This window comes from Sardina pilchardus, chromosome 14, assembly GCF_963854185.1.
Source record: "Sardina pilchardus chromosome 14, fSarPil1.1, whole genome shotgun sequence".
Lineage (NCBI taxonomy): Eukaryota > Metazoa > Chordata > Actinopteri > Clupeiformes > Clupeidae > Sardina > Sardina pilchardus.
The window spans coordinates 25,611,306-25,631,468 of NC_085007.1; the positions used below are offsets into that span (position 1 = coordinate 25,611,306).

General features: G+C 42.4%; 3 protein-coding genes across 4 annotated transcripts; all 3 read left to right on the forward strand.

The window, feature by feature from the left end:
• The first annotated feature begins 371 nt into the window (after positions 1-371).
• On the forward strand, positions 372-11,037 carry ythdc1 (YTH N6-methyladenosine RNA binding protein C1). Of its 2 annotated transcripts, none has more exons than XM_062553488.1 (16): positions 372-615; positions 1,506-1,607; positions 1,883-2,181; positions 2,335-2,746; positions 4,106-4,159; positions 4,289-4,383; positions 4,518-4,626; positions 4,725-4,842; positions 4,938-5,022; positions 5,789-5,958; positions 8,393-8,472; positions 8,933-8,969; positions 9,085-9,124; positions 9,340-9,405; positions 9,529-9,687; positions 10,078-11,037. In XM_062553488.1, the coding sequence occupies exons 1-16, from the start codon at positions 588-590 to the stop codon at positions 10,297-10,299; spliced, it is 2,076 nt and encodes a 691-aa protein (XP_062409472.1). In that variant the 5' UTR covers positions 372-587; the 3' UTR covers positions 10,300-11,037. The 2 variants fall into 2 exon arrangements, with proteins under 2 accessions (XP_062409472.1, XP_062409473.1); XM_062553489.1 differs by having other exon boundaries at positions 2,338-2,746.
• A 1,286-nt stretch (positions 11,038-12,323) lies between these two features.
• Positions 12,324-16,111, forward strand: dnajc25 (DnaJ (Hsp40) homolog, subfamily C, member 25). The gene is made up of 4 exons (XM_062554392.1): positions 12,324-12,641; positions 12,918-13,070; positions 13,242-13,712; positions 14,389-16,111. The coding sequence occupies exons 1-4, from the start codon at positions 12,333-12,335 to the stop codon at positions 14,509-14,511; spliced, it is 1,056 nt and encodes a 351-aa protein (XP_062410376.1). The 5' UTR covers positions 12,324-12,332; the 3' UTR covers positions 14,512-16,111.
• Positions 16,112-16,863: 752 nt separating this feature from the next.
• gng10 (guanine nucleotide binding protein (G protein), gamma 10) lies at positions 16,864-19,238 on the forward strand. The gene is made up of 3 exons (XM_062554393.1): positions 16,864-17,154; positions 17,776-17,910; positions 18,932-19,238. Exons 1-2 carry the CDS (start codon positions 17,074-17,076, stop codon positions 17,899-17,901), a joined length of 207 nt encoding a protein of 68 aa, XP_062410377.1. The 5' UTR covers positions 16,864-17,073; the 3' UTR covers positions 17,902-17,910; positions 18,932-19,238.
• The last annotated feature ends 925 nt before the right edge of the window (positions 19,239-20,163 follow it).

Sequence of the window (20,163 nt, forward strand, 5' to 3'; positions counted from 1 at the left end):
AATTTCGCAATTTGCTCTTTTTACTAAATTGTGAACTTTAGGCTACTAAATGTTGTTCTCGTTTCACTAGATTGGAGATTGACACACACACACACACACACACACACACACACACACACACACACACACACACACACACACACACACACACACACACACACACACCAAGACAAGCTAGGCTCAAAACTTGAGTACCCTGAATTTATTAATACCTGCTTGGGGGTGTAGTTGGCTATAGACTTCTTCACTGCAATGTGCTTTATATGTGGCGTAGTAGCCCTACTATGAAACCTGTAAACAACAGCATGTGAAGATCACAAAAATGTGTCAATGTTCTACGTCATTCAGATCAGAGCCAATAGAATTTCAGTATTACTGCACGTTGTGTGGCCTGTATGTCTGCAGGTTACACACACAGATTGGTGGCTGCGCAACTTCTTAGGCCACCAACGACATTGTAATTCAGTTTATCAAATGTAGTGTTTAAGACGAAACGACTTAGTAATTTCATTTTCCCTTCATTGTTTTGAACAAAACTAAGGAAAAGAGGGGTTCTGAAAAAGTATCCGAAGAAGAGAACGGCGAAAATGGCGGTCGACAGACGAGACGAAAAAGGTATCTAGCTGTCGATGCTAGTGACGTTAGACATTTGCCTATACGGTTGTAAAGCAATCGGTCGTTTTCTGTTTTTGATAAGGTCTTATGATAAAGGCGGTAAGACAAACATACTGATAGTTAATGTAGATTTAGTCGATTAATCGAGTGCACAAGAGTCACAAGAACGTTCTTGCTAGCTGTTAGCACACAAATTAGCCAGGTCTCTGACTAAGGGAATGGCGTGCTAACGTTACCTAGCTAGTTTGGTACGGGTGTAGCTAGCCGACAGATTATGATGTCTTGTAGAGATAAGTTATTGGATTTACTACGTTATATAAGTGACACACGACCTTTAAAGTTACGAAGTCTGAAATGAGTTATCCAGTTAGATAAAGAGTGTGGCCTTTTATCCTAAATGCCTCATCAACAGTTCAACTGGTTTTATTTTCAGATACGCAATGTAACTATCTTAGCTTTGAATGGGGCCAGCTAAATAGCTCGCTGGATTATTATGCCTCCTCTTTGTTGGTTGCAGTCGCATAACGTTAGCCGTTATTCGTTAGCGTACCATTCCTGGCTAACGTCAACTAACGTTACTTCCTTCAACAGTATTCTGCAGTTAGCACTACCAGTTGGCAATAATTTGTCAAATGATCCAAATCTAGCCTAGCTACCCAGTTAGCGGTAGGCAACGTGACAACAATACTTTCGTATGGTATAACGTTGACTGCGCTATTAGCTGGATAGCTAGCATGTGTAAACAAAGACTCGCCGACCAGCCTTGACCTGAACGCCTTTGTTGGCTCACTGTGTGATATGGGATTGTACATCCATCGGAATGTCTGCATTGTTTAGACACTGTGTCATCATCTTTTGAACGTAACACGTATTTCCTCGTCGATATTTAGATGGAGAACTTAATGTTCTGGAGGATATTCTTACTGAAGCGCCCGACCAAGACGACGAACTCTACAATCCAGAGAGTGAACATGACATCAGCGACAAAAAAGGTATGTCCGCACTATTCCGTCGTTGATTTAAAACGACTTGTAATCTTGCAGTAGATAGTCTCTACGACGAATGGACGTTCAGCAAAGTCATTAGAGTTTGGATGCAATGCAATTTGCTCAGAGCAGCAATGATTTGTAAATAAGTTATTTATTTATTAAAATATGATTAGTTGTTAATTTTTTCATGCTTGGGTTTTCTGGCATGCTTCCTTAGCCCAATTTCCTGAAAATTATTATCGTTATATACTCAAATAATTGGTTACTTGTCCACTCAGGATCCAAAAGGAAGAATACCAGAGGAGATGGACAGGAATCTAAGCGTTTGAGGTCCTCAGGACACTCGACCAGACAGCTCATGAAAAGGGGAGGCCCACCCAGTGGGGCCAATGGGAAAAAACTGACAAACCCCAGGGGCCGACACGTCCCTGAGGAGTTCTACGATGACCGGAAGAACCACGGGGCGAGGGGCAGCACCTCCAGAGGAGACCCCCTAAAAGGGCACAGTGACAAACCGCTCACCCGCAGCAGAGACGCACAGAGGAGGATAAAGCCCCTCATGCCCGAGTTGTCTGAGGTAAGGGTCGAGGATGAATGCAAGCATCCAGTCTTGCATTGGGTTGTGTCAGCATGTATAGTGCTGGAGAATGCCTCGAGCAACAGCGTGAAGCATGAAATAGGTATGTCAAGCTGGTAGCGTGTTAACTAAACATGCTTGTTTTGCATTTAGAAGTTACGGCGCACGAGTGAGGAGAGCGCAGGACAGGCTAGCCGCTCCTCCAAAGACGGCGCCCAATCAGCGGAGTACGCCTCCGACCAGGAGACGGGCAGCTCAGCTGCGTCCTCCGAGGGCCAGCGCTCCGACCTGGAAGAGGAGGTGGAGGAGGAAGAGGAGGTGATGGAAGAAGAGGAGGAGGAAGATGGAGAGAAAGGTGGCGAGGAAGAAGAAGAGGAGGAGGAAGAAGAAGTTGACGAGGAGGGCGAGGAGGAAGAGTACGAGATCGAGGAGGATGGCGACCAACGGGAGGAAGCGGAGCAAAACGACTATGACACACGTAGCGAGGCCAGCGACTCCCGGTCCGAGTCGGTCTCCTTCTCAGATGGCGAGTCTGTGCGCTCCGGATCGGGCTCTGAAGCCTCAGGTAAAAGAGTCCACAATGGGAAAAACAAAAACAAAACAAAAACAAGCGGAGTTAGTGGTACAAGACGGAGGGAAATGCTTAAGCGTCCGATACAATTTGACACATTGTATAACCATTGACATTTGTAAACACGGTTTGATGGTCTATAGCAAGTTAATACTTTTTCTTAAAAAATGTGTTCTTGCGAATCTTGCCATAAGTATGCTTATAGCCTGTCAAGTACAGCAGTATGATCATCATCAGTGTTAAGCAGGTCGTTGAAGGTTTATTCATGGCCTAAATCATAACTGGTTGAGTTCAAGGCAACAGAGGTAAAGGCAGTTGTAGATCTCTCAGGTGTAGTGGAAGTGTGTACTCAAGCAGTCTTTTGTACACAATTTAAGATCTTAATCTAATGTAAGGGACGTGTTTTCCCATTCACTGCTCAGATGAGGAAAGAAAGCAGAAGAAGCACGCTAGAGGGATATCTCCAATCGTTTTTGATAGAAGTGGAAGCTCAGCTTCAGACTCTTATACAGGTATTAAAAATACTCCCCCCGCCCCCCCTCTACAGTCTGAATCTGTACGCCATTTTTATCTGAGATTAGGTGATGGTCATTGATTTAATCAATTTGACACTATCAACTGCTATTAGATGCCGTAAACTAACCTGCTTTTGCCTTCTCTGATGTTTCTGTGGAGGAAAATAAATAATTTCCACCAGTGGATAATTTTGGCCTCAATAAGGCCTTCAACTTATTCAGTGTCCACTGTAAACAGATGCACAGCTACAGTGAAGCTGTGACCTTATGAACGTACTCAGCGGCCCATGATGTGCTGCGGTCGCTGAGGGAATGATAAATCAGAAACTCGTGGGTTTTGTCAAGGTCATAAGCGCGCATCAGTGGCAAAGCAGGTCAGGTCACTTTGCTGATTCCCCCCGCCCAGGCAGCATGTGAGCCCTGCGGTTGGCAGCCACACAGAGACCACCTCCAGAGGGCACCTGACTGCTGAACTGGACCTGAGCCACATCCGGGTCAGATCTGGCCCAGTGTCAGCTGCTGTCTGGCGTCTCTGTGCTGCTGATCAGCATTTCAGACTCCCACTGACACTGTGGACCAGAGGGCAGGGGTAACCTCTCAGTGGCTCAACCACAAACAGAGGAAAGGAGACATTGCCATACTCTTGGGTCAAACACCATAGAATTCCGGTCTAGTCACCTTCTCAGTCAGTGATGTTCTGGAATTCTGATCGACTCTCATGCTAATTTTGAGTTGCCACATTGAGTGATTTATGAACCCTTTTTATTTTTTACTTTCTAGCCAGTTCTTTTATAATATTTGGCCAATTAAGTTTTACTTCTCTATGTTTGATCTGTAGGTTCAGAGAAGAAGAGAGAAAAACTTCCATCTTCTGTCCGGGCTGTTCGGAAAGGTAATCTAGCTGCAAGCTGGCCATTTATAAAAAGTGGAGATGTGTGCAAGATGCAACTGTTTTTGTTTTCCTGAAAATATATCTGTGCACCTTTTCATGACTTTACCCCTTTCTTTTGTATATTTTTAGATCAGACCAGCAAGCTTAAATACGTTATTCGAGAAGCCAGATTCTTCCTCATCAAGAGCAACAACCATGAGAATGTTTCTCTGGCCAAAGCAAAGGTTTGTCATCTTTTGTCCAGTTATACATTGAGGGTTATTAAACTGTAGTGATTGATTGTTGTGATTGATCATTTTTTGTGATTGTTGTGCTTGATCAGTTTTTGTGATTGATTGTTTTGTATTTTGAATGCTAGGGGGTGTGGTCCACGCTACCTGTCAACGAGAAAAAGCTGAATGCTGCCTTCCGATCCGCTAGGAGTGTCATCCTTGTCTTCTCCGTTCGGGAGAGTGGGAAATTTCAAGGTGCAGAATTCTTCCCACCTCACAAACTTGCAACCACAGCACAACCACAGCGTGGGCGGGTTTCAGCTAACACCTTTCTGTATGTGTCTTGAATGCAGGTTTCGCCCGTCTCTGCTCTGAGTCACATCACGGAGGTTCCCCCATTCACTGGGTGCTGCCAGCGGGCATGAACGCCAAGATGCTCGGCGGAGTCTTCAAGATCGACTGGATCTGCAGGTGAAGTGCTTATAGCAAAGCATTTTCTCTGAAGCTGTGGTATTGTTGTTGTTATTATTGGTATGTTATATACTGATCTGCGGGCTTTGTTGCAGGCGTGAGCTGCCATTCACCAAAACTGCCCACCTATCCAACCCATGGAACGAGCACAAGCCTGTTAAGATCGGACGCGATGGACAGGTGTGTGCATATCACTATTCTGTGTATTATATAAGTCCAAGGTCAAAGAGCCCAGGAGTGGAGTTTAATCAGTTTAAGCAAATTTTAAAACCATTGAAACGGACAGTGTAGGATCAGCTGAATTGATTGGATGATGTCATTAAGGTAATGAAAGATATGGAGCCCTGTCCAAGAGCTTGAGAGTTGAAGGATATGAACCACAGGAGTGTCTGCAACAGGCTCATATATGTGGTTGAGCAGAGGCTTAGTTGACACTGGGTCACCAGCCGACTTTCTTCCTCCATTCCTCATTCACCAGTGGACAAGGCCCTATCTAGGTGGAAAGAGGTGCAAGAGGTTATGCGTTGGTTGCCTCTTCCCCAGGCCTGAGTGTAAGCCCTTATTGGGTCAGTTAGAAGCACCCAATGTTCTTGCAATCGTCACAGTTTAGATAGATGTTTTGATGCAAAAAGCTAGGATTTTTGGAACACAGTAAGGTATTAGAGTATTAGGTATTTCAGTGGTCTTGCGAATGCCTTTGGATCTGTGCTTCACAGTCTGCTGGGGAAGGCATTCGGTTAATTTCAGGTCCCTAAGAAGATGTCACCAATAGTGTGGGCATATTTTGACAACATTCAGTTTTGTTCAACAAGAGGTCTTGGAGCTTAGTGAATTCATTGTTAAATTTGCAACGCTTATTCACAGAAATCTCTGGAACTGTCCCTGTTTCTTTGACATGTACACTGGCAGTGGTTTGACCTTTTCATTCCTTTTTCTCCCTCTATAGGAGATTGAGGCAGACTGTGGGACCCAGCTGTGCATGCTGTTTCCCCCAGACGAGAGCATTGACTTGTATCAAGTTATTCGCAAATTGCGCCACAAGAGGAGGATGCACTCAGAGTCCCGCTCCCGGGGCCGACCGGCCCACCGCGAGCCTGCGCCGCGCGACCTGGGAAGGTTAGAAATGTTCTTTGGACCACTAGTGCTCTTGCGCGTCGCCGTGACGTGACGTGACGTGCCGGCGGGCAGGAGCCGCTTGAGCTTCTCGCGTTCTTCATCTTCACTCTCCTCATCCTCACGCCGTCGGCGAAGAGGCGAAAAAAAAAAGCCCCCCTTCTATGTTTCTATCTCTCTCTCTCCCACCCCCCGTGTGCCTGACATCCTCAGAGGGGAGGGGCGAGCCACATGGACCCACGGTCCCCCCTCGCCCTCGGGAGATGGTCATGGCGGAGGAGTGCGGCTTTGAGCTTTAAGTACTCTCAGCTGCCAGTGGTGGTGATTCTGTGTGATGCTGCTGAAAAAGAGTTTTTTGTTGCAGATACCTGAATTGTGTTGTGTAGATACAGTACATGACATTGATAGCCATACAGTAATGCAGTAATTGTCAAACCTGTAAAACAAAAGCCAAGTCAGGACGAAACTTTAAAGTTGTTAAGTGTCTAGCATAAGCTGAGTAATTCACCTTTATCGATAAGTACTCTTTTTATTTTGCCTTAAATTTGTTCCCAAAGCACTTTTTCTTTCAGGAATGTCCATGGGGGATAAACCTAAGCATAGATGGGACTTTTTAAAGGAGCCATACTATTATAAGCAGAAGATGGCCTATTCCATTGAGGGGCAGAAAGCTTGATGTGTTATAAATGGAGAAAATGCTTGCAAGAGGAGCATTTTGGCTGGACTTTTCTTAACCGAAAAAAAGAGGTTTTTGGTCAAGTACCATTAGATGCATTTGCAACGTAACACATTCACAGTATAGCAACAGATAAAAGATAAAGACAGCATGAGAGGCAGGAGGAGAGAGCGTTCCTCTGCAATGCTGGAGAGCGCTAGGCCAGTTTGGAGAAGGGAGCCGGTAGAGGGAGCCATGCAACGCTAGCTGTGTCCTTTGTACCACTTCCTGTTGTCTTCTGTGCCACTTCCTGTCATGCGGTGCCTATGGACTCAGCTGATGTCAGGGACTGGTCCCTGTAGAGCACCTCAATGTATGAACTCTATACATCACGGTGGTCAGAGGAAAAAAGAGAGATGGGTTTTTTTTCTGAAAGTTTCCCGGAGCAGCTGTGGGTGTGATAGAAAAAAAAGAGTCCATCTGACGGAGATCTCTTGAACTGAAAAAAAAAAAATCTGTTGGTCTTTTCAAACACCTTCTCTGTCCCACATTCAAGAAAAAAAGAGAGGGGTAAGGATTTGGGTTGGTTGGCAGTTCATGTGCCCTTGTGGTCACCACCCCCCTCCACACACAAAATGGCCCCCCTTTCAAAAAAATGGACCGAGGATATCATGTCGAGATCCCTTTCCCACTTATCCTGCACCCTTTCATTTAAGTGTACCCCCCCTCCCCCTTCCTGACCCAGCCTCATCCACCCTGGTAGGTAGCCAAAGGAGTGTGTTCCTGTTCTCCTGGTAAAGGACTGTTGAAGTCAGGTAGACCTGGTCACGTACAAGCCATTTTCTTCTGTGTCTCGGCTTGATGCCCCTCAAGGACTGCAAAAGCCATGAGCACATGGGGGAGGCTTTGGTGGGCAGATTACCTGTTTGTTTATTCCCGTGGAGCTCGTCATGTCTGGTTGATTGCCAAAACAAAAATGGACTGCACCATTTCCCCTTCTTCTGCCTTACCAGGCCATCCTTGTAAATGTGTTTGTGGCTGTAGACCACTTAAGAATAAGATGGACTGTATTATGAACATTTTCTATCATAAATATTTGCCAACGTTTACGGTCACAAAAAAAATCTACAAGAAAGCGGTATGTTAAAATTTTAACCAGCTTTTCTCATTTTATGTAGATATTGTTTTTGTTCTCTAAGCTTTTTGGTTGGCTCTGTCCTGTTTGTCCTATGGGCTAATAACCACTGCATAGATCTGAGATTTCCCCCAGGTATTTAGGCCCAAGTGCCATGAAGTAAGGGTATGTGAGTGTTCTTAGTCTAGAAATAGACGAGGATCAGTTTAGCATCTTGTAGACCTTTGAATTTGTCCCTTAGATATTCTTAAATTGGCTGACATTTGCACACTATCAGTCTGAGCACTTTGAACATGTTATTTCCCATCAATTGGGAGATAGATCTAGGGCCTAAAATATCCACTTGCTTGTTTATCCACCAAAAGCATATTCAACTGTAAATTGCTTGACCAAACGTAATGGAAAAAGAGGAGAGGCTTGAACGTATTCATTAAACACATATTTGCCTGTAAGTACTTTTTGAAAGTGGTTGCCCCAAAGGAGCTATGCCAGAACCTAAGGCAAGGTTTAAAAGTTTGCTGTCCTTTAATTACCATCTGTAAAAAGTTGTATGTGTATATGGAACAAGTGTGCAGTAAGCTGTGATATGAATGTAATCTGTATGTGAGTGGAGTTTTGTCTCTTAACTGTTCACCTGATTCGTGTAGGCGTCGTCCAGAGGAATATGACATGCACAACAGGAAACGACCCAGGATTGACTATCCTCCAGAGTTCCCTCAAAGACCAGGTTATTATTTCAAGTCCATGCTTGAGAATACAGACCTCATTTTCAAAACAGGAGGGGTTCCTGTGACAGTGGCTGTCGGTGCCATTGAATCAATGTGATGCTACAACTGTATGCTAAACGTGTGTGTTGTGGTTTCATGCAATGTGGAAATGTACATGGAGGTTTCACAGAAATAGTGTAATTGTTTTATATTATGTTGTATTGTTGTAATGATTACATTTTGTAAAGCACAGATGAGTTGATATTATTTATATGTCATGCATAGAAAGTGTGTAGTCAAGAAATACTTGCGTATTTGAGTTGAGTACTTGTGGTAACCTATTCTGTTGTCCATGGTTACCATGGTTATGGTCCTCTATTTTGGTTTGGTTGATGTTTTATGTTCATTTTTTTCCCCCTTTTCTCAATTTTTTTTCACATTGGTAAATTGAGCAAACTGCTTCTCTTGTATATTATACAGGCTTCATGCAAGATCCACGTAATCCACCTGTTGACAGGTATAAGCCTTGGATTTCTTGTACTTGTTGCATTTCCTGTGGATTTCTCTTTACTGAGCTATTTTATCTGACCTGATGTGACTGTTTCTTTTGCATTGTCCCCCCCTTGCTACAGGCGTTTTTCTGGAGTCAGACGGGATGTGTTAATCAATGGGGTCAGTTACTTCCTTAAAACTTTTTTTGACGTTTTAAGCGCGGTTCCCTGTCTAGCCAAAGTTCCTCAAAATGGTCATTTTTGTTGAGTTATAGATGAAGATTTTAACACTTTGGTTACGTGCAGTGTCAGTCTGCAAAAACGGACTGTCGCCTGTCGTTTCCCACAGTCGTGACAAGGCCTCACGCTCAAATTTGCTCTCGCTCTTTTCTCCAGTCTTACAATGATTACATGAGGGAGTTCCACCACAGCATTGGACCGCCGCCTCCATGGCAAGGAATGGTATGCACACCACTGAAACGTCTCCATAATCTGGATATAGACACAACCATGTGGTTTTTGCATGCCTTTTCTGACTGCACTTACATCTGAGTAATTGTGGTGCCATTCATTGTTCTCTCCCAGGCACCATACCCTGGCATGGAGCAACCTCCACACCACCCGTACTACCAGCACCATGCACCCCCGCCCCAGGCTCACCCACCGTACTCCGGGCACCATCCCCTACCTCATGATGCCCGCTTCCGGGAGAAAAGGGTGGTACGCTCCTCCTTCTCCAGCCTGGTAATGGTCTCTTCTAGCGGTCTTACATCTTTGTAGTGATGGGGATGGACAGTAGAGTTGAGTAATTGCTTAGATCATCGCGGTTATGTTTCTCTGTGGTCTGCTTGGTCTTTGGGTCACAGGGGCCTACAACCTCTCACATGGCCACAGATAGGCACTCAAATCTACATAAAGAATGGCTGCTTCATCAGGCTCTGACCTGATGAAGGATCAAGGCCTGCTTAATACCTTGTTGCATGCTCAGTGAAAAATTTGATTATATGTATTGATTGGTTTGATTGATAAGTAGATGGCTCTGAAAGTGGACTTTATAAATTTGACTTAACTACTTTTATGCTATATTGATCATTTGAAATGTGTCTACTAAATGTAATGCTCTCTCCTTTGCAGCATGACTACGACATGCGCGTGGACGACTTCTTAAGGCGCACGCAGGCAGTGGTGAGCAGCAGACGGAGTCGCCCTCGTGAGCGCGATCGGCAGCGGGAGCGAGAGAGGCCACGGGACGCACGCCGGGACCGGGAGAGGGAGCGCGGGCGGGAGCGCGACCGAGAGAGGGAGCGCATGAGGGATCGGGAGAGGGAGAAGGAACGAGGGCGCTACCGCAGATGAAGAGGCCGAACCGATGGCAATTCCGTTTAAAACATCCTTTGTCCGCTTTTTTGTTTTTTGTTTTTCTTTCAGCGCTAGGTATTCATTGTTGTGTTGAAAGCCAAGTGAAATGCATAACTGTACTTTATTCCAATCAGAATCATTTTAAATTTTTATTTTCAGTTTCGTGTTCATGTGTATCATGCATGCATTGTATAAAACCAGACCCTTGTTATTTTGACTTTTACCCTTTTTTATTGAAGAGAGGCTCATCGTGTTTTTGGCCTATGAGCAGGGAGATCAGCCTGTTTGTCCTGTACATTTTTTACTTGTGTATATGTACATATTATCTCCCCCCGGACACATCAGCCTGTCCCTTGCCTTTGCTTTTCTGTATGGGTCGTGTATGAAGAAAGTTTGGTAACCCGCACTTGCCACAGTGTCTTTGTTATATGTAGTGGTGTACATTAAGTGAAGACATAACTACTAAAAGGAGTATTGTACTGTACTAGTGGAGATGAAGGTGTTGTAGCAGTTACCTCTTTTTAGCTTTTTTTCCCCCCTCTTTATGTTGATGAGTTGAAACCCCCAATGTTGGCATCAACCCACCTCTGTTTTAAGTTACCAGTCAGTACAGAGTTATTTTGTCTTGAAGAGAGTGTGGGCTGCAGTTGCGCTGTCAAGACTTCTGTGGTGAATACAAGGTTGTATCTTTTACTGATGCTTTTTGTAAAAAAAAAATAAAACAAAAGGCATTTACTTTGCATTGTATTTCTTCCAATATTACCTAATCATTGATGAAATTAGTATTACGAGCTTGAGGGGAATGTTGTATGGCCAGGGTAGCATCCACTAGACTGATTCGCTCATGTACATGTCAGCAAATGAAATGAGCTCTCAGCTTGGTCTAGTTCCCAAGCTGCATGGAGCTTATTCGTTTGAATACCTTTGTGTAACTAGTTTGTATCTAAGTAATTTTTTTATTTAATGTATGTATGTTTTAAAGTAATTCACTGGTCAATTGGAAGACCCCAAGGTTGGGAAACGATGGCCTAGCTTATGAATTGCTGTGCAGGCAGACTTAACCATTTTGTAATTCATTTGTTTCAGTAAGTAGACTTCCAGTGAGCCTATTTGAAATTTTCACCACACAATAGTATTAACTCAGGTAATCCACACATATCAGTTTTTAAAAAGAATGTCCATATAGTTATGTATAATAAAGTGAAATGACACAGAAACAAGTATTAAATGCACCTACTGAAATTTCTTAAATACTTTTTGGGAATGTTTGTTTACTTTGTTTGAAATGACAGCTTCAAAACATTTCCTATATGACGAAACTTCAGTCGCAGTATTCCTATGTGATTTTGACCCATTCTCTTCTTTACAGTCTGTAAATCTTGAAGATTCCAAGGGTCCCTCTAGTGAATCCTGGTCAGTTACTGCCAAAACAGTTCAATTGGCTTTAAGTCAGGGCCTTGGTTTCCTTTCTCTGAAACAAATGAAGGGTTTTCTTTGTTGAATGCTTTGGATCGCTGTCCTGAAAGATCTAGCCATGTCTCATCCTCAACCTACTGGTGGATGGCAAGATTTGTGGAAGGGGATCAAAGGAATAGGCTTAAGCAGAGTTGCAAATCTTCAGAAGTTCAGGAGTCTTACTAAGATTAAAGTCACACATCAATAGAAATTCCAAGCCACCAATTTAGGAAAAGATGTAGGCCTAGTTGGGGATGAAGTTTCAAAGGGATGTTGTGTGGTTCATGAATTGTCTGATCCAGTTCACTTTGAATGTGTAAGTGAAATCTAAGAAGTTCATACATTTTTTTTAATTGCAGAAAGGGTGCAAACTACAAATGCAAATATATAATATAATCTATACCCAAACAAATAGCAGTACAATTCATTTAATCAGCATATAACATATAACAATTAGAAATGTATTTAATTGAATAATACAGGCTGGAAAAAAAAAAAAAAAAAAAACCGGTCCTACATCTCCCAAGAACAGCCTGTATGACGTCAGATTCAAGCGACAGTGCCGGAATGCTGACATGGCGGCTTCCATAGTGGATACGTCTCGACAAGGCAGCTGGGTTAAATGTATTGTAGTTCTTTGTGTCCTTATTTCTTCTGTCGCTGGCCTGATTCCAGGATTATACTGTGGGACAGAGAGCTGTTATGATGTCCTCGGGGTGGCAAGAGAAGCAACAAAAGCCGAGATAGCGCGTGCTTATAGACAGCTGGCCAGAAAATATCATCCCGACAGGTATCGAGATGGGGACCCAGGACTCGCTGGAGAGACCAATGAAAGTGCCCAACAGAAATTTATGCTCGTCGCAACAGCCTATGAAACCCTTAAAGTATGTATAAAGTCATTATGGGTATACTTTAGAACCATTTAAGGCACACACATCGTCACGTTACGATTTGCCATGTACCAGCAATCTGATTACTTTTACATTGACGCCAGACGTGTGCCTACGTGGCAGTAGAAATCCATGATTAATTCAAATATTATTTCTAAAGTCGCTGTAGGGGGTATGTGGTGAATTAATCAGTGCATAGTTAGGTGTAAAGATGGAACAAAAGTAGGCACTGACTTCATTCGTATTTGTTCTAAAAATATCTTTCCTCAGGATGAAGAAACCAGGAAAGAGTACAACTACATGCTGGATAACCCAGACCAGTACTACAGTCACGTTTATGCATACTACAGCAGAAGGCTGGCACCTAAAGTGGATGTGAGGATAGTGATCCTAGTAACAGTCTGTGCCATTTCTGTGTTCCAGGTAGGTGACCATATGATGTTTTTATTCTATAATCTTTTGACTAAAGAAGATCCCTTTTCCAGAATCACTGTAATCAATTGTTATGTTTTGTAATAAGATACCAGTGTAGTCTATCGCAAGGTTACACCTGAATACATAACCACAGTTTAAACGTAACTTCTGTTTACATAGTATTACAGCTGGTGGAGTAGCTACACTGAAGCCATAAACTACCTGGCTACCATGCCAAAGTACCGCATCCAGGCCACTCAGCTTGCAAAGGAGCAGGGCCTACTGAACCGGACCAAGGAGAAAGGAAAGAACAGACGATCAAAGGAGGAAATTCGAGAAGAGGAAGAGGAGATCATCCGCGACATCATCAAGAACAAGATTGACATTAAGGGCGGTTATCAGAAGCCTAATGTGTCAGACATCCTGCTGTTCAAGCTAGTGCTGTCTCCCTACTACTTCTGCATTTATATAGCATGGTACTGTTCCTGGATATACCGGTTCACCCTAAAGAAAGAGGAGTATGGCCAGGAGGAGAAGCTCTACCTTATCCGCAAACACATGAAGATGTCACAAGCACAGTTCGACAGCCTTGACGACCACCTGCACGACACGTACTTGGAGAAGCAGCTTTGGATTAAGGAGAACTATGAGGTGAGCAGAGATGTGTTAGTCATGTGAGGATGATGCTGAGTTGCAATTTGGAAATTCTGATCTTTTACTAAAATGCATCACATTTGCCGTCAAACTTGTGAGGACAATGTGTACTGTAGGTTATGCTTTTCTACTGGTGTTGTGGTGTGGATTTATCAAGTGCTGTTTTGGGATGCCTAAACTAAGATTTTTGGTCAGCAGGCCATAATGTGACAGCTTTTATGAAAATAGGACTTGTCTTGATTTTGTAATTGTGCTGATGATGTTTCAACACTCTGGCAGTATGTTTATCAGGAAATCACTAGAGAGATCCCTACCTGCAAGTTTACAGCATATTGAGAGGACACTTCAGACTTCTGTAATAGTCAGGGCCGGGTTTCCCAAAATCGTTAAGAAGCTCTTAAGTCCTAAGAACTTCTTAGGAGCGTTCTTAGAACATTCTTACAACGCTCCTAAGAAGTTCTTAGCACTTAAGAGCTTCTTAACAATTTTGGGAAACCCGGCCCAGACCTCTACTGATATCACTTATAGTGGCTGGATATTAAGTCTTTATTCGCAAACACATGGAACCTACAGCCTAATCTCTTACAGTGTTACCTCAGAGATGTCAGTGTAATGTCAGGAGAATGTGTTTTCTGCTGACTGACCACTGTGCGTTGTTGTTGTTGTTTGGCAGGTGTATAAACAGGAGCAGGAGGAGGAGATGAAGGTGAAGATGGCACAGGACTCCAGGTGGAAGCGCTACCGCAGGTGGATGAAGAATGAAGGACCGGGTCGTCTCACTTTCATTGATGATTGATGATAACAAAAAACAAAACATACAAAAATGAACAACCTCTACTCCCCACCCCACACACAAGACACATGTGCTCACATGCACATGTCAAACATGTAAAACCAATATGCCAATACGCAGTATATAATGCATCCCAAGCTTTGCGTATGTGTGTGCATACATTTGTGTGTGAACCTCATACTGATTGCTTGGGCTTGTCATGTGTGTGTTTTTATGCAAACATTTACAAACGATGGTGACTGGTGTCTTCTGAAGCATTAAGGAGGTACGTCTGAAAGGGGCTGTCTTGGTTTCTGGCTGTGGATGGAACAATTCAATCTACAGCCAAGTCTGCACATTTGTCAACTGTTTTGCCATGATTTTTTTTCTGTGGTGTCTTTGAATTCATATTTTATAATATTAAAATAGTAATCGTAAAGCGTTGTATTTTTGTGTCCGATGATAGTGTTCCATTAACTCAAAATGTTATGTCTCTCCCATCCACACCACCATCCTCAACATTTTTTTTTCTCTTTTCTTTTGATGTAGACAAACATGTTAAGAGGTGCATGATAATAGCATGTATGCCATTTGAAGCTGCATGCCACACATGTTACATGTGATATCTATGTTTACATTTTTTTGATGGTGTCTAAAGGGGATTTGGGGGGTAATTTAAGGAAGGTGTTAGCATGTTGCAATTGTAGTTGCTTTAGCTACAAATAGAAACGAGTAACTTTAAACAAAAACTTGAATGAAGCCAATTGGAAAATCAAGTGATCCTTGCCCAAAGATTTTGATTCCATCACTGAGGGTTTTTTGGACTTATCAGGCTAGCTTTATGAAATATCCCAAAAGATGCTTAGATGTCTTAAGCACTAGTATAGCAATAGGCACAATAATTCTGTGACAGGGCTGCTTAACATTTTTTGTTACACAAAATGGCTGCTAGTTATACTGTTGTGGTTGATGTTGGACAAACTGGAAAACAAATGACCCCCTCTCCACCTTTAAACAGCAGCAGCATCACCTATGCTAATGTCCTAGAGAACTGATACTGAATTGGAGAGATGTTAACATTCTGTTTTATGTGATAATTTATGTGAAGGGGATGATTTCCTGTTACCTTCCTATTTCCTTTTTCATTTAAGCAGTGAAGACCTAAGACAACACTGTAAAAAGTAAATCAGACAACATTTAGACTAAGGTCACAATTGCTGACCAAACAACGCCCAGAGAGCCGGTCACTGGGGTCACGTTCATTTGTTTATAAATAGACTTAGAAATAGTAATATTACCACAAATGCCTTAATCATATTGATGTATGTATGTATGCTACGGTATCAGTTCAAAACAAGTCAGACCCCCCAATAGAATACACATTTTACAGGTCTGTAAACTAGTATATTCTTCAATACAGTATCACGGACTACCAATTGTGTAGGCTAATATCTAAGGAAGTGGTCGTACTGTGAGGTTTTATACAGAGATCTTTGAGATGCTGTGTGGTTGCATTCAAATCTTTTCATATCTGTCACTTCTATGGGTCTGTTGGCTGTGCTGTTTGATAATCAGATGGTGTTGTTTGTGACAACTGCTGTAAATTACTGAAAATAAAAACACATTTTACAGCTGGATGTTTCTAATTCCACTTGGACATTCCGTTAGTGCAGGATTTCCTCTAGTAGCTTTATTTTCTCGCTGTAGTGATCAGGGTGCTAAAATGTTGTTTTGTAAAATTACCAGCAGGCGGGGTTATTTGGCTATTTTTTTGTACAGTAGCAGCACCATGGTCCTCCTACCATTTCATTAGGCATATATTCCGGTTAGAAACACCCACGATGTTAACATTTTTAATATGATCTTGACTTTTAACCATAGATTAAACTGTTCACACATAACCTACAAATCGGTTTAAATCATTTGAACCTGCTTAAGGCCATGTCAGAATAATTCGTGATGATCATAGGCTAATCAATGAAAATGACATGCCCATTACAGAAATAACAGCAATATGATAGACTTGTAGTCCTATCATGAAATGTTATGCCATTTTTCGTGTTCAAAATAGACGCACTGCATTTCCGTCATATGCACGGCAAATAACTCTTCAAAAACGGCATGTTTGATAACGCAGTTTTGGGCACTTGAAGTAGCCTTCTCTAGTGCGTTTATTTAGTAAAATGTAAGTTGAGGCTACGGAGGGGGAAAGACCGTATCATTCGTTCAGACAGCTGGTGTTTTCCCTTGGGCTTTTATATTATCTTGTCGAGTACGTTAAGTCTACGAGAAAAACTGTGCATCACAAAATCAACTCAAACGTACCACCCCCTGCTCTCGGAGGTGGGGAATCCACACATTCTCAAATTCGGTAACTTTTTTGCCCAGTGGGCAGGGGCAACTCATACTCCGACCACGTCAAGCCGAGCGCTGTTTACACACTGCTTCCTCAAAACCTTGGGTCATTCTTCATCACCAAAACAAAGAAGTCAGTCTGACAGAACCTGCTTTTAGTCGAAGGCTCACTAAAGTATCAAGTTCATATCGAACTATTGGCAAAAGCGACGGAAAAAACTTTGGCTGAAGATGTCATCCAATTCCAATTTGACGAACATGCGTCGACTTGTTGAACAACTGAGGCTCGAGGCCAGCGTAGAAAGAATTAAAGTAAGTTTTAACCCTTTATGTTATCATCTAGTAGTGGCTGAATAGCCTGCTTATAGTCGAAGTCTTGTATTTAAATCTAGATTAGCCTACGACTACTGAACTTCCTAACTTCTTAACATATTAGCCTACGGTTTGATCTCTGGATATATTTCATTTCTAAGACCAAACGTATTTGCATGATGCTCAGACCACAGGTAGGCTATTGCATCTCGTTTGTATATCAGCCTACGGGGAAAGGTTGGATGCAACTCATAAGCTAGTCATTCATTGAGCCTGTGCTGTGCCACTGGAGCCATATTCTCCACATTGGCTTAAAATAGTCGCGGGTGCATGATTACAGGGGAGAGAGTAATGTAATTCCAGTATTATTATGTTGTTCAAAGACGCTGGATGGTTCTCCCACCCAGGCCGACCTGATGGACGGTGTGGGAATTTTTTTAATAGAGAAGAAGAATAAAATATTTGCACAACACAAGAACAACACCAATGTTGTGGATTATTGTGATGTAACTCAAAAAACTTCATAACCCTACTGATCCCAATCTGTTTTGTGTGTGAAAATCAGCAGATCCTCCTTTAGGCATAAGTCATCTTATGAGACTAACTGCCCTGTTCCTATAGGTGTCCCAAGCTGCTGCAGAACTGCAGCAGTACTGCCTTCAGAATGCCACCAAAGATGCCCTCTTGGTTGGAGTGCCAACAGGCAGCAACCCTTTCAGAGAACCACGTTCCTGTTCCCTCCTGTAGACACACTCGGTGGGTGTTCCTCCTTACCCTATGACCCTTCATTATGCCCTTGGTAACACCCTCACAACACAACAGATCACATTGCCTACCATTTGCATCCCAAATGATATCACTATACTCTTCTCAGACCGCGGGGTGGTACAAGGGTTATCTCTGCAGACCAGAGTTGCGACAACTGAGGACTCTGGGTTTCCGAGTGAATGGTCGGACAGAAGCTTCTAAAAAGATGTAGGCCTACAACTATTCTGAGAATATTCTAGATATCAAATTGAACTTTTAGCTGTAGGCTATATATGCAGCTCTTATCTCATCAGAGTTAGCTGGCTTCAGCAATTGACTAGGCTATAGATTTCATTTCATTGTATTGGTATTGTCAATGCAAACATCTTAACCTGGGATAACTCAACCGTAGCAGTCACAGCTGTGTGCTGAAGATTATTTTTATCCCAGAAAGTTATGTCCATATCCGGTGCTGCCTTTGGGAAGCGTGACTGGACTGCTGAAGTTTCCGTGTACTGGCCAGGCTAACTGCATCAACAGGAAGTTGGGGAGGGAAGGAGGGTGGGGAGGAAATCCAGAGGTGGCATGTGGACTCTTTTTTTCCCCCTTCTCCAGCAGAGAGGAAGAAGTGCGAGCTGACTTCATGTTCCTTCAGCTGCCCAAAGTGAAAAATGACCTGTTTTCAAGACGATGGTTACATGTTGATTACATTTATCAGACACTGTTCTCCAAAGTGACTTATGTCAACTATGTTATAAGGGATTACATTGTTCCCGGAGCAATTTGAGCTTAAGTGCCTTGCAGTGGCACAACGGTGGAAGCCGAGAATTGCACATGCAACTCTCAGGCTAGGCACGCTAATCCAACTCCTTCACCATACCACACACCATATTGTGTACATGGATAGTTGTCAAATGCTGGTGTTGTCAAAAGAGGTTTCCATGAGTGATCGAGTAAGCAATACTTTATTTGTACATCCCGTATGTGCAATTTTCTGTTTTTAAGTGCATTGTTTTGTGTGTAATTACAGGAAATATCTCAAGTATTCCAACATAAATTGACCAGTGACGACTATATGGACCACAGACGGGAAAATGTTTTCATTACAAAGGATGGAAAAAAAAAACATATATTTATTTAAAAATTTATTTTGATACATTTTTTAAATCCATGATTGTGAAAAAGTCATGTTGTTAAGATTAATTGGTCAGCTCTCATGTGTGCAGATTCTATGTTTTTGGTTCCAGACTGAGCAATGTTCTATGTTTTTTGGTTCCAGACGGAATGCTGGCTCATTGGAATAAATATCATTAATATGCAAATTAATGCATCAGTGAGATATGTTTATTTAGTCTTCTTTTGTAGAACTGTATAACCAAGTGGATTATATATTGCTATCACAGAATTTCAAGAGGACCAAGATTCAAAATCAAGTAGTTTTGCAGTTTGGCTCCTCTCAGTGTGAAAAAGTGAAAATAGTTCATGAAAAGTATAAACCCACATTATTTAATCACACAAATTGTATTGTTTATAAGTAAGATAATACTGTAATTATGCTGGAAATACTGAGATGCCAGAATGTATTTCATCAGTGCAGCAAAGGTTTTAATAGCATGTTAGATGTAAACAAGATGCTTTGCAGCCAACAGTTTGTTAACCTATTAATCACTGGGCTAACAGGCGTTTCAACATAACACGTATACAATTTTCTCCAGTTGATGATGAGATCACTCATATTGTGTCAAAGCAATGCAAAACGTACCCATACACAGCTGCTGTACTACAACACACAGATAAGCAAATTAGTAAAACGACAGGAACTGACATGAGGCCCAAGCTAGTGATGCACTGGATGATTATCATGTCTGTTTTTGCTGCCCTTCAGCGGAAATCTAACTGACAAGTTAGTTTTAGAGATAATGTCAAACATCAGGGGGGGGGGGGTCTGACACCTGAGAAGGTTATTGAAATGTACACCACAACACAGAAACAAAAGGACATTGTGTAAAATGTGAATAAAAACAGAATGTGTACAAATCTTTAAATCCCAGCTGCAAAATGAGCATACCAGTGTTGAAAATGACAAATTTGAGTATTTCATGGAACACGTGTTCATTTTGAATTTGATACCAGCATTTCAAATAGAGTTGGGACAGGGGCATATTTACCACTGTGCCACTTCACTCCTTCATTTAAGAACATTCTGTACAATGGTAAATGTTTAGGAACTGAGGAGACCAGGGGCCGGATTCACAAAGTCTT